This window comes from Pelophylax lessonae (genome assembly GCF_965119305.1).
Source record: "Pelophylax lessonae genome assembly, chromosome: 10".
In the NCBI taxonomy this organism is placed as follows: domain Eukaryota; kingdom Metazoa; phylum Chordata; class Amphibia; order Anura; family Ranidae; genus Pelophylax; species Pelophylax lessonae.
In genome coordinates this window covers 13,926,597-13,945,116 of record NC_138777.1, presented here as the reverse complement: position 1 = coordinate 13,945,116, position 18,520 = coordinate 13,926,597, and the positions used below count along the sequence as shown (strand labels likewise).

Sequence of the window (18,520 nt, the reverse complement as noted above, 5' to 3'; positions counted from 1 at the left end):
TCGCGTCTACTAACTACGGGAAAGATTTATGTCATTTTTATTTATTTATTTTTTTTACTAGTAATGGCGGCGATCTGCGATTTTTAGCAGGACTGCGACATTGCGGCAGACAGATCGGACCCCTAACTGACATTTATGACAATTTTGGGGGGACCAGTGACATTACTACAGTAATCAGTGCTAAAAATATGCACTGTTACTGTAATAATGACACTGGCAGGGGAGGGGTTAACCCAGGGGCGATCAAAGGGTTAAGTGTGAGCCTAGGGGAGTGATTCTAACTGTTGGGGGAGGGACTTGTGAAAAGACCATAGAGACCTGAGATCCTATATAGAAGGACCACAGGAGCTCTGTGATCATTTCAGAGAGAACGGTCGGATGTGTTTACAACAGCTGACCGTCCTTCTTTCTCAGCGGGGAGCCATCGTGGGTGGCCGGCGGCAATCGGTGCCGCCAGCCCCATGCATTGGCATCCCCGACCCCCAGCACCACTCCCACGAAACCAATGTACCCCTACGTCGATTCGTGCAGCTGAGCCAGCCTGCCGCAGTATATATGCGGCGGGCGGTCGGCAAGCAGTTAATGTAAAAGTATACTTATAAAAAAAAAATGAAGGCAGCATAATTCCAGGTCAGTGACTTTTAAGGGTCTATGTATAAAAAAAAAAAAATGCTGTGAAAATGCATCAGCATTCACACACTCATCTCGAATAATCCTCATAAAGCGTCTAATTGGTTTATTTTCTGTGATTGCTCCATCTTGTGGCCATAATGAGGTATATTTTGCTGAATTACCACAATCAGGAAAATACCTAATTATGGCCACTAGATGGAGCTAAAAAGCATTGGAAATACACATATAAGACACATAAAGGGGGATTATTTGTGACAGCTGTGTGAATGTTGAGACATTTGCACAACAAATAGTTTATAACCAGGCTCCAACATTTTTGGGACCAGACAGCCAGACTACTAACATTTTTAGGGGCAGCCTCCATGTTTGTCTCATGACTACTATTAAACTCACAAGGCAAACATTTATTATGTTGCAGCTTGCCATTTCTTAGATGTGATGGCTGCATTCGTTTCCTTTTTTAAGCTTTTGGTCTTGTATTTTCAATCTGGTGATTCAGAAGTCTGTTGTTTTTTATAAGAACAAGCTCTCTAGCAGAATGTATCAGAGACAAACCAATTATCACTGGTAGGGGTGCTTACAACGATTAGCTTTCATTTATTTATGTGAAACCTTTATCCCAAAAGGAAAAAAAAAGCTATTTGCTGTAACTGATTATAAAGTGTGAGCTGGAGTTTGGCTTCAATTTGTTAGTGCATTTAAATCTGCTAGTACATCTAACGTTCCCATCCCCCCAGATTAACAATACTGCTGTTCAAATGTGCGCCTTGTGCTCCTTCATCCAGAGCGGGGGTACTCTAAAACAGGAGGTGTGTTACTGGCCCGATCACCAGGTGAAAACAGAGGGGGCAAAGCCTAAAAAAGGAAAACAAATGCAGCCACCACATCTAATGATTGGTAAGCTGCAATTTGTTAGATTTTTGGTTCTGGGTTTATTAACACTTTTAGTGCGGTACATGTATTTATTAATTTTTTTTATGTTTATGGTCACTTGATCCTTTAACCATCCTCTTCTTGCAGAATTCCCCGGCTTCTAAACAGCGGAGGAGAATGGAGAGAGATGCCAGACAGAGAGCCAAACAGGAAGAGCTGAAGAGGCTGCACAAGGCTCAGGTGAGACATAGAAGAGTGATGGCAGATAATGACCAAGTGGTCCATTGCATCTGCCCCTTAGGACCTCCTTCATCCTGCTGGTGATCCCTCCAGTGATATAAAAATCTATGCAGAGCAATCAGGACCTCCTTCCTTCTCCTGGTGATCCCTCTAGTGATATAAAGATCTATATAGAGCAGGGGTGAGGAACCTTTTTTCTGCTAAGGGCCATTTGGGTATTTATAAAATAATTTGGGGGCCGTATAGAATTATCAACTTAAAAATGTGCCTGTTATATTTGATCAAACATTTAATTAGCTCACCCCTAATGTGATGGCTGCAACTGCTTCTCTTTGGTGAGGTGTGTGATGTTAGCTGGTATTGATGATGATGCTACTCGCAACTCTTTTTCCATGTTTGCATCAGTCAGTCTGGAGCGCACTTGACTCTTTGTGGTGGTAAGTTTTGAAAAGAACTGCTGGTGGGTACTGCTGGTGGGTACAGCTGGCTGGTACTGCTGGTGGGTACAGCTGGCTGGTACTGTTGGTGGGTACAGCTGGCTCAGGCTGGTACGGCTGGCTTGTACTGTGCTGTGGGTACTGCTGGCTCAGGCTGGTACTGCTGACACAGGCTGGTACTGTGCTGTGAGTACTGATGGTTGGTACTGCTGGCTCAGGCTGGTACTACTGGCTAGTACTGTTGGCTGGTACTGCTGGCTCAGGCTGGTACTGCTGGCTGGTACTGTGCTGTGGGTACTGCTGGCTCAGGCTGGTACTACTGGCTAGTACTGCTGGTACTGCTGGCTGGTACTGCTATGGGTACTACTGGCTGGTATTGCTGTGGGTACTGCTGGCTCAGGTTGGTACTGTGCTGTAGGTACTGCTGGCTGGTACTGCTGTGGGTACTACTGGCTGGTACTGTTGTGGGTACTGCTGACTCTGGCTTGTACTGCTATGAGTACTGCTGGCTCTGGCTGGTACTGCTGGCTCCGGCTGGTACTGCCAGTTCTGGCTGGTACTGCCGGCTCTGGCTGGTACTGCTGTGAGTTCTGCTGGCTCTGGCTGGTACTGCTGTGAGTACTGCTTGTTCTGGCTGGTACTGCTGGTTCTGGCTGGTACTGCTGGCTCTGGCTGGTACTGCTGTAAGTACTGCTGGCTCTGGCTGGTACTGCTGGTTGTGGCTGGTACTGCTGGCTCTGGCTGGTACTGCTGTGTGCGCTGCTGATGGGAAATGCTGGCTAGCAGCGGCGCCGCGCTGGAGGAAGAGGCGTTGTTTCCTGTATTGGTTACAGGCGGAGTTAATTTGATGTCTCTCCGCTGTGCCTCACTCAGACTGTCAGAACAGACCTGGAACTATACAGGAAGCATTGGCTCCATTCTGACAGATCAGCTGAGAGACTCAGCTGCACGGGGGGCCGGACCAAATGACTTTGAGGACCGCATACGGCCCCCGGGCCTTAGGTTCCCCACCCCTCATATAGAGGAATCAGGACCATCTTCCTCCTGCTGGTGATCACTCTAGTGATATAAAGATCTATATAGAGGAAACAGGACCTCCTTCCTCCTGCTGGTGATCCCTCTTGTGATATCAATATCTCTGTACAGGAATCAGGACCTCCTTTATTCTGCTGGTGATTCCTCTAGTGATATAAAGATTTATATAGAGGAAACAGGACCTCCTTCTTCCCGTTGGTGATCACTCTGGTGATATCAATATCTCTGTAGAGGAATCAGGACCTCCTTCCTGCTGCTGGTGATCCCTCTAGTGCAGGGGTGGGGAACCTTTTTTCTGCCAAGGGCCATTTGGATGTTTATAACATCATTCGGGGACCATACAAAATAATCAACTCAACTCAATTAGCCTATTATATTTGGTCAAACATTTAATTAACTCACCCCTAATGTGATGGCTGGATCTGCTTCTCTTTGGTGAGGTGTGTGATGTTAGCTGGTATTGGTGATGTTGCTACTTGTTACTGGTTTTCCAGGTTTGCAGTCTGTCTGGAGCGCAGTCAACTCTTTGCGGTGGTAAGTTTTCAAAAGAACTTCTGTGCTGTGGGTGCTGCTGGTTGGTACTGCTGGCTGGTACTACTGTGGGTACTGCTGGCTCAGGCTGGTAGCGCTGGCTGGTAGTGCTGTGGGTACTGCTGGCTCAGGCTGGTAGTGCTGGCTGGTACTGCTGTGGGCACTAATGGCCCTCACTACTGGCTCCTCACAGGCGGAGTGCATTTCATATCACTCCGCCTGTGACTCACTCAGACTGTCAGAACAGAGCCAGAACTATTCAGGAAACATTGGCTCCGTTCTGACAGCTCAGCTGAGACAGACAGACAGACCAAGCGGCACGGGGGGCCGGACCAAATGATTTCGGGGGCCGCACAAGGCCCGCGGCCGTAGGTTCCCCACCCCTGCTCTAGTGATCTAATGATCTATATAGAGGAATGAGGACCTCCTTCCTCCCGCTGGTGACTCCTCTAGTGATATAAAGATCTATATAGAGGAATGAGGACCTCCTTCCTCCTGCTGGTGATCCCTCTAGTGATATAAATATCTATATAGAGGAATTAAGACCTCCTTCCTCCTGCTGGTGACCTTTCTAGTGATATAGAGATCTACAGTGTATAGAAAAATAAGGATCACCTTCCTCCTGCTTGTGAACCCTCTAGTAATATAAAGATCTATATAGAGGAATCAGGGCCTCCTTCCACTTGCTGGGGATCCCTCTAGTGATATACAGATCTATATAGAGAAATCAGGACCTCTTTCCTCCTGCTGGTGATACCTCAAGTGATATAAAGATCTGGATGGCATATATTAGCCAACAAGTGATTATGTTGTCCTTGAAGTTGATGTGGGCAATTGTCAAGCGTAAGGATTTGAGCGACTCTGACAAGGGTTAAATTGTAATGGGGAGATGTCTGAGTCAGAGCAACTCCAAAACTGCAGTTCTTGTAGAATATTCCCAGCCTGCAGTGGTCAGGACCTACCAGAAGTGGTCTAAGGAAGGAGTATTGGAAAACGGGCAACAGTATCATGGGCGGCCAAAGCTCAATGATGCACGTGGGGTTCGAAGGGTGGCCGTGTTTTCTGATCCAATAGAAGAGCTACGGTAGCTCATATTTCTGAAAAAGTCAATTTCTAGATTGTAAGCTCTAACGAGCAGGGCCCTCTAGTTCCTCCTGTTTTGAACTGTATTGTAACTGTATTGTCTTCCTTCACATTGTAAAGCGCTGCGCAAACTGTTGGCGCTATATAAATCCTGTATAATAATACTACTTCCTATAGAAAGGTGTCAGAACACACAGAGCAACGCAGCTTGTTGTGTATGAGGCTGTGTAGCCACAGACCGGTCAGGGTGCCCATGCTGACCCGTGTTCACAGCTAAAAGCTCCTACAATGGGTACCTGAGCATCAGAACTCGACCACAGAGCAATGGAAGAAGGTGGCCTGGTCTGATGAAGTTAAGAATTGTTAGAGGAACACAACAACAAGTTTGAGGTGTTGACAGGGCAGCCATCAGAAATTTTGGGGCCCCTTACACAGCTTTAGGCCTGGGCCCCTTGGGGCCTGACCACCAACATTTTGCAGGGCCCGCCCTCTGGCCGTCTCACCGAATCCGCCCACTGGCCATCCCACAGAGTCCTTCAGTGCACCCACTTCTATTTTAACACTCTTACAACTTAATATATGAAACTGAATCCAAGCCAGCATAGAGACATCCCCATATATTCAGCAAAGAGACATCCCAATCCCGTAAAGAGTCAGCCTCATATATTCAGCAAAGAGATATCCCAATCCAACAAAGAGACGGCCTCATATATTCAGCAAAGTGACATCCCAATCCAGTAAAGAGACGGGCTCATATATTCAGCAAAGACATATCCCAATCCAGTAAAGCGATGGCCTCATTTATTCAGCAGACACATCCCAATCCATTAAAGAGATGGCCTCATATATTCAGCAAAGACACATCCCGATCCAGCAAAGAGACAGCCTCATATTTTCAGCAAAGAGACAGCGCAATCCAGCAAAGAGACATCCCTTCAGCTGCACGGCCTTACTCTGCAGCCTCCCTGCTTTAGCAATTGCTAGTTACTACACTAGCAACAACTCTGTCTCGTTGGTTGGGGCCTGGGTGGCCGGGCCCCTCGGAACGCCTGGGCCCCCTACATTAGTATGGGCTGCCCCACCCCCCACCCCCACCCCTGATGGCTGCCGTGAGTATTGACTTGGCATCTAGATTTTCTAGGATGTGTTGAAAAAACAAGTCCGATCCATGGACTTAAAGGATCTGCTACTGATGACTTGGTGCAAGATATCACAGCATACCTTCAGAGGTTTTGTGCAGTCCATGCCCCGACGGGTCAGGGCTGTTTTGGTGGCAGAAGGGGGGGCCTACTCAATATTAGGTGAGTGGTCATAAAGTTTTGGTTGATCTGTTTGCCATTCGTCTTCTATATCGGTATATCAGTTTCTGCGTTGGACTCAGAAACGAGGAGATGAGAGAACAAAGGCAGAAAAGGGGTGATTAAAATGAACTCTTATTTGCCATCTCTCCAATCTGCATAAAGCAGTAACATATTTCAGGCATTGAAGATGGATGGGGGCGATGCATTGTCAGTCTCAGAGTCCATGCACAGGTCAGGCATTTGAGATTCACTGCAGGCTTAAGAAGTGGAGTCTCTTTCCTCAGACTCCGAGTATCACGATTGGCACCGATCTTTACCGGCTTGTGGGAATTATATTAAACTTCTTGAAAATATTTTTTGTGTTTGGATTCTCATTTCCACCTGGCACAAAGCGGTAGTAATCTGACTTGCACTGTTAATGGAGGTCTTTGCATGTCTCGGGTGTTTCACGGCTAGAAGAAGGTTATTTTTGCCGGGTCTCTGGTCGAAGGAATAAACTGTGTCTGCTTGGCACCGACAGGCAATAAGCCGGTCCTGGAGGCGCAGTGTGAATAACATGAAATACCAGGAGCTGGCACAGGGAATGTGGGGGGAGCGGAGCAGAGCCGTGATCAGAAAAGCTTCAAGATTACCAAATGAAATGACTTCCTCTCGTTTGCCATAGATCAGCCAGAGAGTGTCGTACGACCCAAGCTGGCAGAATGCACGTCTTTAGCATGGAGCTGAGCAGCATCGCACCATGTCCCAGACCATTCATTGCAACAAAGTCCCTCCCATAAGATCATATCTGCATTTTATATATTTATTATGATTTATTTATCTGTAAAAGTCTCCCTGGTGCAGACATTCGAAAACCCTGACACTACTGCTGGGTGCCGCCATCTTGCATGGTCCAAATGACACTTGAAGTGTCAGGTCAATCTCTATAGAAAGCATCACTAAGGGGTGGAGCGTAGTCCAGTCAGTTCTATCTGGACTGCCAGTGCAGGTGTGTCCCCCCCCATCCTTTCTCTACCGTGGTTGGTTGCTAGAACTACCAGTGTCCTAACAACTAGTGACATCATGAGAGCGCCCCCACCAGCATCACAGGAGGACTAAACTCCATCAAACCTGCAACCTGCTCTGCCTCCCACCCTTTACCTGCATGGCAACAAAATGGTAAGGGGGCACTGTGATGTAAGGGGGAACTCTGATGAAGACACCTAATGTAAGGGAGCACTCTGATGGGGACACCTAATGTAAGGGAGCACTCTGATGGGGACACCTGATGTAAGGGGGCACTCTGATGGGGACACCTGATGTAAGGGGGCACTCTGAGGGGGACAACTGATGTAAGGGGGCACTCTGATGAAGACACCTAATGTAAGGGAGCACTCTGATGAAGACACCTAATGTAAGGGAGCACTCTGATGGGGACACCTAATGTAAGGGAGCACTCTGATGGGGACACCTGATGTAAGGGGGCACTCTGATGGGGACACCTGATGTAAGGGGGCACTCTGATGGGGACACCTGATGTAAGGGGGCACTCTGAGGGGGACAACTGATGTAAGGGGGCACTCTGATGGAGACACCTGATGTAAGGGGGCACACTAATGGGGACACCTGATGTAAAGGGGTACTCTGATGGAGACACCTGATGTAAGGGGGCACTCTGATGAAGACACCATATGTAAGGGGGGTCTCTGATGGGGACACCTGATGTAACAGGGCTCTCTGATAGAGACACCTGATGTAAGGGGGCACTCTGATGAAGACACCTAATGTAAGGGAGCACTCTGATGGGGACACCTGATGTAAGGGGGCACTCTGATGGGGACACCTGATATGTAAGGGGGAACTCTGATGGGGACACCTGATGTAAGGGGGCACTCTGATGGGGACACCTGATGTAAGGGGGCACTCTGAGGGGGACAACTGATGTAAAGGGGTACTCTGATGGAGACACCTGATGTAAGGGGGCACTCTGATGAAGACACCAAATGTAAGGGGGATCTCTGATGGGGACACCTGATGTAACAGGGCCCTCTGATAGAGACACCTGATGTAAGGGGGCACTCTGATGAAGACACCTAATGTACAGGGACTCTCTGATGGGGAAACCTGATGTAAGGGATTACTCTGATAGGGACACCTAATATAAGTGATGCTCTGATAGGGACACCTGATATAAGTGACGCTCTGATAGGGACACCTGATATAAGTGATGCTCTGAAGGGGATACCTGATGTAAGGGGGCGCTCTGACATGGACACCTGATGTAAAGGGGCTCTCTGATAGGGACACCTGATATAAGTGAGGCTCTGATGGGGACAGCTGATGTAAGGGGGAACTCTTATGGGGACACCTGAAGTAAGAGAGGCTCTAACGGGGACATCTGTTGTATGGGGGCGCTCTGATGGAGACACCTGATGTAAGAAGTGAAATCTGATGGCAGACACCTGATGTATGGGTATACTCTGATGGGGACACCTGATGTATGGTGGGGACACTCTGATGGGGACACCTGATGTAAGAAGGGAAATCTGATGGCAGACACCTGATGTATGGGGACACCTTATGTAAAGAGGCACTCTGATTGGGACATCTGATGTAAGGGGACACTCTGATGAGGACACCTGATGTAAGAGGGTGCTCTGACGAGGACACCTGATGTAAGAGGGTGCTCTTGAGGACACCTGATGTAAGAGGGTGCTCTGATTGGGACACCTGATGAAAGGGGCCCTCCGATGAAGACACCTGATGTAAGGGGGCACTCTGATGAGGACACCTGATGTAAGGGGGCACTCTGATTGGGACACCTGAAGTAAGGGGACGCTCTGATGAGGACACCTGATGAAAGGGGGCACTCTGATTGGGACACCTGAAGTAAGGGGACGCTCTGATGAGGACACCTGATGAAAGGGGGCACTCTGATGAAGACACCTGATGTAAGGGGGCGCTCTGATGAGGACACCTGATGTAGAGGTCGCTCTGATAGGGACATCTGATGTAAGAGGGCACTCTGATGGGGGACACCTGATGTAAGAAGGCACTCTGATGGAGTCATAGTTCAAACATAAGATTGGAATCTCTGCTTAAATTCAATACCCCTATTGCCTGCTCTATAGAATTCCTCTTCACCCCTCTACCAGCAGCTACATAAAAGGTTATGTAAGGAGGTGAGGGGAGGGGCACAGTATCTGGGCCAGCAGAGAGTAATTGTAGGGAGCCGAGGGGAGAGACGGAGGAGCTGGGCCAGCAGATAATAATTGTAGGGAGCCGAGGGGAGAGACGGAGGAGCTGGGCCAGCAGACATTAATAAAATACACCCAGAAGAGGAGAAGAGTGTAACATGGCAACATGGAGGGGTCTCTGCTAGGTAATTGACTCTTCTTTATAAAGTAATATTTGATAGCAAGTTCAAAGGCACACCGCAAGTGCATGTTGTTTATGGAAATCCTGAAGCATTTGAAATATTTGATTTTCTGGGCTTCTGTACATGCAAGTTAGTTACAGAGTTCCCTCATATGCATATGGCCACTAGAGGGAGTTTTTAGAAAGCCATTTAGGAAACCCTGTAACATGGAACTGCAAGGATAGACTGAAAGTACAGTAAACCCCCCCTCCATTGCGGGGGTTACGTTCCGGACCCAGCCGTGAAAAGTGAAAATCCGCGAAATAGAAAAACCCTATTAAAATGCATTGTAGGCATGTTTTTTTTACTGTCACTGTACGTGTAAAAGCATTTTAAGGTCTTTAAACACACTTTTAAAACAATAGAAACTCATTTAAACACATAAAAGATACTGAGAGACATAGCAAGAGCTATGGAAAACACAAAAATATTTCATTTTTAATGATTTATATAGTAAAATAACATTACCAAAAAAAAACGCAATATACCGGGACCGCAAAAACTGAACCGCGATGGAGCGGGGGTTTACTGTACATCAAAAATGACTTCAAGGTCAACGTTACAACGATAAATCAAAAAATGTATTGCCAGTGAAAACACATAATAACTTTCCTTCAAAATAAACCTGTTTGTGCCTAATCGCTAATCTTTGGTATACCAAGGACCCCAAATGACCCTGAGGTCAATGTTACTACAATGGTTCAGGAATGTGTTCCCACTGGTAATACATAATAGATTCCCTTTAGAATGAACGTCTTTACACCTCATCTCTGATCTTTTACAAACTCTGTACTGAAAAGGAAATGTATAATTCTGAAGGCCCTTTCAGAAAGAAGAGCGAGGAAGGGATAAATAGAAAAGCCATGCATCGTGTTTTTCTAACCTGAGATTGAGGGCCGCTAGTAAACAGAATGACTGGAGAGTCCCCAATTGTATGGTGTTCCAAGAATCCGTCAAGAACCGTGCGTATGCCATGTGAATTAGTCGGCACACACAAGAGTAACATTGTAACAAGTGATTATTTTTCTTCAGACAATACAGCGTCAGCTACAAGAGACGGAGGAGAAGCAACGAGCTCTTGAGATCCAAGGTGTCAGGTTGGAGAAAGCTCTTCGAGGAGAAGCGGGTAAGGGGCTAAAACAGCACTCTTTGTACGGGGCCTATAGGAGAGAGACTTCTTTAGTGTACTTAAGAAACAAGAAGGTGCTATTGTGTGATGCTATAGTACAGGTGACCTCGACTACCGCTCTGACGGCTGATGGTAAAAAAAAAAAGGAGGTTTATAATCGTGGGTGGGGGGGAGGGGGGGGTGGGTATCGGGGGACAGGAAAGCTACAGCCACTTGGCATCACTTTTTTTTAAAAACTACTATTTTTTTTTACTGAATATCAATTTTTAAAACTCTATTGGCATAAAAAAAAAAAGGGACCATGAAATATATTGAAACAACTTCAGAAAAGAACAGCTATAAGAGACGGAAGAGAAGCTCTTCAGATCCAAGGTGTTAGGTTGAAGAAAGCTCTTCGAGGAGAAGCGGGCAAGGTGCTAAAATGGCGCTTCTTTGTATGGTGCTGGGTACAATTGTACGGGGGCCCATAGTAGAGCAACTTTTTTAGTACATTTAAGGTGACACTATAGTATTGTAAATTATTCACCTGTGCTCCGTGTATATAAAGCATGTAAGTCAAGGACTGCAGCACTCTAATATCCGAATATAGGGTATGATTACCAAAAATCAGTGTGTAATCTCTTTAAGTGCTCACAAATTAATCAAAATATTTATTATAATAGAATGAATATACATAAAATTCAGCAAGTGAATAAATAAATAAATGTATAAACTAGTATAATATTTAAAAAAAAAAAAAAATATATATATATATATATATATATATATATATATATATATATTTTTTTTTTTTTTTAGGAAAGAGATCATTTCAAGATTTGGGATTGAATCTCTAATTGTATATATGTGTATATATATATATATATGTATTTATATATATATATATGTATGTATATATGTATACATATGTATGTATATATATATATATATATATATATATATATATATATATATGTATATATATGTATGTATATATATATATATATATATATATGTATATATATATATATATATTTTTTTTTTTTTTCGTAAGCAAAGAGATCATTTCAAGATTTGGGATTGAATTATATATATATGTATATGTATGTATGTATATATATATGTATGTATATATGTATATATATATGTATGTATGTATATATATATGTATATATATGTATGTATATATATATATATATATATATATATATATTTTTTTTTTTTTTTTAAAGCAAAGAGATCATTTCAAGATTTGGGATTGAATCTCTAATTGTATATATGTGTATATATATATATATATATATGTATATATATATATATGTGTGTTTATATATATATGTTTATATATATATATATATATATATATATATATATATATATATATACACACACTGCTCAAAATAAATTGCAGGAAGACTTTTTAATAATTTAAAATGTTATATAATTATTAATAATATAATTTTAATAAATTTAAAAATGTCTTTACTAGCAGCACTTTATGTAGATTCATTCTCTCATATTATATGTTTGATTCATTTTTGATCACTTAAAGGGACAGCGCACTTATTTTAGGATATTAGAGTGCTGCAGTTATTGACATACGTGCTTTAAAGACACAGAGTGCAGATTCCTGCCACTGCAATTCACACTGGGCCAAGTAGGTATTTTTTAATCACAAATATGGTTAGTGTAGCTAGGAATTGTATATTTATTTATTATTTTCGTTATTATTTTTTATTATATTTTTCCTATGTATTTATTTTATTTGTTATTATTTTTTGTTTATATTTTATTTATGTATTTTATTTGTATATTATATATTATATTTATAATTATGTTATTCTAATTGATTTTTTTATATATAATTTTTTTTAAGTGGAATTACCCTTTAAGTCTGTTATGGGTCCAGCTGAAGTTCTGCATTAATCGGTGCGCAAACATTTGCACTGCTCATTATTTAAGGGACGTCTGAAATTGCAGTGACTCCACTGTGGCGCTGTAATACTCGCAGCTGTTTCGAAAAGGACGACACCCTGGAGTATCATAATGAAAGGCAATCAGTGACTAATTAAATCACGATTATTGGTCAGTCCTGGGCGGGCGGTGTCAGTGCCCCTTCAGGAGTGTAACCCAATTATCCATATTCATAGTGACCTCCTGACTTCATAAGTGGCTCATTAATCTTTGCGCAATTAGCTCTAGAAATGGTCGGGTCTCATTATGTAGAATGCAATATATATAGGTTGGCAAGAAATCAATGAGGAATCATCTGTATAATTCCTCCTCTTCCCTTTACAGAGATAATTTGCTCCGCTTAGATCTCTGAATGCAGAATACGTTCACACTTGTGCATGGCAGGCATGTGCAAAAAATTGCGCACTTTCCTTTCATACACAAAAATCGCACTATCCTTTAGTAGTTTGTGCAGTAGTGGTTTCATTTTTAACCACTTCTGGACTGGAAGATTTTCCCCCTTAATGAGTAGGCCATTTCTTGCAATTCGGCACTGCGTTACTTTAACGGACAATGGCGCGGTCGTGCGACTCTGTACCCAAATAAAATTAATGTCCTTTTTTTCCCACAAATAGAGATTTCTTTTGGTGGTTTTTGATCACCTGTGCAATTTTATTTTTTTTTTTTTTGCGCTATAAACAAAAAAAGAGTGACAATTCTGAGAAAAAAAAACAATTTTTTTCACATTCTGCTGTATAACATTCTCAAAAAAAAAAAAAATTTAATTCTCTTCATAATTTTTGGCCAATTTGTATTCTGCTACATATTTATGGTTAAAAAAAAAAATCCCAATAAGCGTATTTTGAGCAAAAATGATCGCGTGTATAAACTAGGGGAAAGATTTATGTAATTTTTATTTTATTTTTTTACTAGTTATGGTGGCGATCAGCGTTTTTTTAGCGGGAATGCGACATTGCGGCGGACAGATCGGACCCCTAACTGACATTTTTGACACTTTTGGGAGGACCAGTGACATTGCAACCGTAATCAGTGATAAAAATATGCACTGTTACTGATATAATGACACTGTCAGGGAAGGGGTTAATCCAGCGTTAAATGTGAGCCTAGGGGGTGTTTTCTAACTGTGTGGGGGATGGGCTTATGAAATCAACACAGAGACCTGTGATCCTAAATAGGAGGAACACAGAAGCTCTGCATTGATTCCTGAGAGAACAACGGTCTGCTGTGTTTACTGCCGTTCTCTCTCCATGGGGAGCGATTGCAGGTGCCTGGTGGCAATCGCGGCCCCCCGCGCCTCAGCTTCCCCACTGGCGAATGGGGGTGCACGCCCCCCAGGATCGCTCCCACGGACCGCCGTACAGGTACGACGATTCGCGGGAACCTGCCGCCGTATATCGGCGGTTGCTGGTCGGCAAGTGGTTAATGCGCACATTCTTAATGGCACCCCCTTGCATCTGAAGAGAAAGCGATGACTTTATAGTAGCAAAGATTTATTTGTACAATTCTGGATACAACCGAATGGAAAGGGGAAGATGCGTTCACACGACCAACAGCGTGCTTGTTCCCTTCAACTACTGCAACAAAGAACCCACCTTAAGTACGCATGCTGGGAGGTGCACACCCCCTACCTAACTGGAAAACCTGTTGCCTCCATTCTAATACACAAACCCCCCCCCCCCCCCCTTGCATCTGCTAACCCAGGCATTTTCACATGCATGAAAACGCATTGTGCCATAGCAGCATGCATTTCAGTGCAGTGCAATTTTACAAAAGATCAGGGTCCATTCACCCCGGGGCATTTTGTGAATGAGCACAAAAGCACATATTTTTGCACGCATTTACGAAACGCACGTTTTGCATTTGCGGTGCCATTTGTTTTAAATTGCACCCTAAGACCCCGTTCACACTGGGGGACGCTACTTGCCGGGGCGACCTCACAGGTCGCGGTGCGCAGCTCGCACCGCGACCTCGGAGCGGCCGGCACGGACTTCATATCATTAAAGTCAATGCAGGTCGCTCCAGGTCGCCCCAAAGAAGCTCCGGACCCTTTTTCTAAGTCGGATCGACTTGTGTCACTCCTATTAGAACGGGTCCACAGCTGCTCTATGGCAGGCCACCTGTCAGGCGACCAGGTCGCCTGACAGTTCGCCCCAGTGTGAACGGAGTCTAAATGCAGCAAGCAGATGCCTGTTTAGACATGCACAAAAAAACACTCAACAAACTCGTCAACACATGCATGGAGAAGTGTGTGCTCCATCGCACCTGCATGGTGTGAACTGAACCTTACCCAACAAAGGATAAGCTTCTTTGGCCACATTTACTGCAGCAAAGTGGCTCTATTGGGCAAAGTCACGTACCTGTAGGTCATTTGGTGCAATAGCCACTAGGTAGCGCGTGCACGTCGCCAGAGGCGCGATCGCTCGCTGGTTGGACTGAGGGGGAGCTAATCAGCGAGTCCGGCGGACATTGGGTCTCCCGCGATCGCTCCCAAGACAGGCAGAACAGTGCCATCTTAAGAGCATTAACCACTTTACCACCGGAGGATTTTGTTGTCTTACGCACAGGCCACTTTTTGCGATTCGGCGCTGTGCGACTTTAACTGACAATTGCGCAGTCGTGCGACGCCGTACCCAAACGAAATTTACTTCCTTTTTTTTCCCACAAACAGAGCTTTCTTTTGGTGGTATTTGATCACCTGTGCGATTTTTACTTTTTGCGCTATAAACAAAAAAAGAGCGTTTATTTTGAAAAAATAACAATATTTTTAACATTTTTTTATATGAAATTCCCCCCAAAAAATGTAAAAATCAAAATTTTTTTTAAATTTTAGGCCAATTTGTTTTCTGCTACCTATGTTTGTTAAAAAAAAATCACAATAAGCGTATTTTGATTGGTTTGCGCAAAAGTTATTGCGTTTACTAACTAAGGGAAGGATTTCTGTCATTTTTGGTGTTTTTTTTTTAACGAGTAATGGCGGCGATCTGCAATTTTTTTGCGGGACTGCGACATTGCGGCGGACAGATCGGACCCTTGACTGACATTTTTGACACTTTTGGGGGTACCAGTGACATTACTGCAGTAATCAGTGCTATATGTATGCACTGTTACTGTAAAAATGACACTGGCAGGGAAGGGGTTAATTTTATTGGAGAGGGAGGGGTTAATGTATGCCTGGTGCTTACTGACGTGTGTGGGGGGAGGTGACTGTGTGAGTCAGGGACAGATCGCAGGTTCAGCTATGCTGAACCCTGCAATCTGTCACTCCTTGTCACTGAGGAGATCCTCCCGCTCTGTTTACACAGGCGGGCGGATCTCCAAACTAGATTCCCCGACGATCGGGGAAGAGCAGCGGCCGCCGCCGCTGCTCCCCTGGCCCAACTCCCGCTGTGAATGAAAACAGCGGGAGCGCACCTCCGGCGGCGTGCGAGCGCCGCCTACAGGGGGAGGAGTCCAGCGACGTAGTACTACGTCGCTGGACGATAACGAACCACTTTGCCGCAGTACGGTCAACGTGACCGGTTGGCAAGTGGTTAAAGGGTCCCGGGCAATGCAGTGCTCTGGGGCCCCGCCTACACAATCACCCACAAGAATAAAAATGCAAATTATGGATAAGGCGATATTTATTGGTACAGCAGTGCCAGGCTAATGACAGCTTCTAAGTTGGGCGGCTGGGTCCGGTGAACACACACACCGATGGGAGTCAGACCTGACTGTCCTGTGTGCGCCTGTTCCTGTGGAGGCAGACAGGCATTCCTCCAGTTGTGGGCTTCCCCCTCCATGGCCCAAGTGTCTGACAGCAGCGCAGGGCTGACAGGCGCTTGCCTCCTGCTAAGTTCAGCGTCAGGATGCACACGGGAATCGTGACTAATGCTTGGCTGGGGCTGGGTCGCTGGGCAAGTGGGACCCCCCGGGCAAGTGGGGCCCCTGGGCAGCTGCCCAGCATGCCCATTCAGTAAGATGGTCCTGAGGCGGAACAAGGCAGATCACCATTCTGACAGGGGAGAAGATAGAGATATTGTGTTCCCCCAGTCAGAGAACTCCCCCCCTCCACAGTTACCAAGCACCCCCTAGGGCAGTGATGGCGAACCTTGCCACCTCATGTTTTGGAACTACATTTCCCATGATGCTCGTGCACTCTGCAGTGTAGTGGAGCATCGTGGGAAATGTCGTTTCAAAACATCTGGGGTGCCAAGGTTCGCCATCACTGCCCTAGGCACACAGTTAACCCGTTGATTGCCCCAGATGTTGACCCCCATTCGTGCCATTGTCATTAGTACAGTGACAGTGCATATTTTTAGTAGTAATCACTGATCACTGTAATAACATCACTGGTCCCCAATAAAGCATCAAAAGTGTGTCTGATTTGTCCGCCGCAATGTTGCAGTCCCGCTAAAAATCGCAGATCGCCGCCATTATTTGTAGAAAAAAAATAAATGAATACAAAATGCCATAAAAATATCCCATAGTTTGTAGACGCGATATCTTTTGCGCAATCAAATCAATATACACTTACTGGGATTTATTTTACCAAAAATATGTAGCAGAATAAAAATTAGCCTAAATTGATGAAGAAATTCGATTTTTTTATTTTTTTTATTGGGAATGTTTTATTTTTTTTTTAGAAAGTAAAAAAACATTTTTTTTCCCAAAATTGTCGCTCTTTTTTTGTTTATAGCGCAAAAAATAAAAACCGCAGAGGTGAACATATAGCTAAGTAACAACCACACTGTTTTGCACAATTGTCCTCACTCTGCAGAGCTGAGTGACAGCCACACCCCTTAGCACAAATGTCCTCACACACATGCGTGTAACGTAGGAAGGGAGAGAATGTGTTTGACAATGCAAGTTAAATGTGTTGGTGCAATGCATGGCATCAATATTCTGTTTCTTGCTCTCACACTGCAGCAGTCTACACTAGCAGAGTTGAGTAACTGCCACACCCCTCAGCAAAAGTGTCCTCACACAGACCTATGTAGAGAAGGAAGAGAGAGAATGTGGCTGACAATACAAGTAAAATGTTTTGGTGCAATGCATGGCATCAATGTGCTGTTTCTAGCCCTCACATTTCAGTAGGCTATACTAAAAGAGCTGAGTAACAACTACACCCCTCAGCACAACTGCCCTCACACTGCAGAGCTGAGTAACAGCTACACCTCTCAGCTAAAGTGTCCTCACACTGCAGAGCTGAGTAACAGCCGCACTGTTCAACACAACTGTCCTCACACTGCGGAGCTGAGGGACAGCCACACTGTTCAACACAACTGTCCTCACACTGCAGAGCTGAGTAACAGCCACACTGTTCAATACAACTGTCCGCACACTGCGGAGCTGAGGGACAGTCACACTGTTCAACACAACTGTCCTCACACTGCAGAGCTGAGTAACAGCCACACTGTTCAACACAACTGTCCCCACACTTCAGAGCTGAGTAACAGCCACAACTTTTAGCACAATTGTCCTGACACTGCAGAGCTGAGTAACAGCCACACTGTTCAACACAACTGTCCTGACACTGCAGAGCTGAGTAACAGCCACACTGTTCAACACAACTGTCCTGACACTGCAGAGCTGAGTAACAGCCACAACTTTAAGCACATTTGTCCTCACACTGCAGAGCTGAGTAACAGCCACACCCCTCAACACAAGTGTCCTCACACCAACCAGGGGAGGAAAGAGAGAGGGTGCTTGACCAGGTTTGCTAATAGTTGGAACGCATCTCAAACACAGGTCAACAAAATCCCATTTGGCTTTTACTGAGGAGCACACATGGCTGTTCAGAGACTGCGTTTGACCGGATTCGCGTTGTGCTGTGTTTCTTCAGATGCAGTCTTTCCAATTAGGGGGCATTTTAACTGCAGGCAAATCAAGCCAAATGCAGGCTTGTCTTGACAAACCATTAATTTTCTGT

The 18,520-nt window shown here is 44.8% G+C and overlaps 1 protein-coding gene across 2 annotated transcripts in view; it reads left to right on the top strand.

Annotated features, from left to right (window-relative positions):
* MICAL2 (microtubule associated monooxygenase, calponin and LIM domain containing 2) overlaps positions 1–18,520 on the top strand; it is a 398,277-nt gene that overhangs the window by 360,066 nt on the left and 19,691 nt on the right. For both annotated transcript variants that reach the window (XM_082270277.1, XM_082270276.1), the window contains 2 exons: positions 1,654–1,746; positions 10,563–10,656. In XM_082270277.1, the coding sequence (XP_082126403.1) occupies positions 1,654–1,746; positions 10,563–10,656 (187 nt within the window). The remainder of the gene's footprint in view (positions 1–1,653; positions 1,747–10,562; positions 10,657–18,520) is intronic.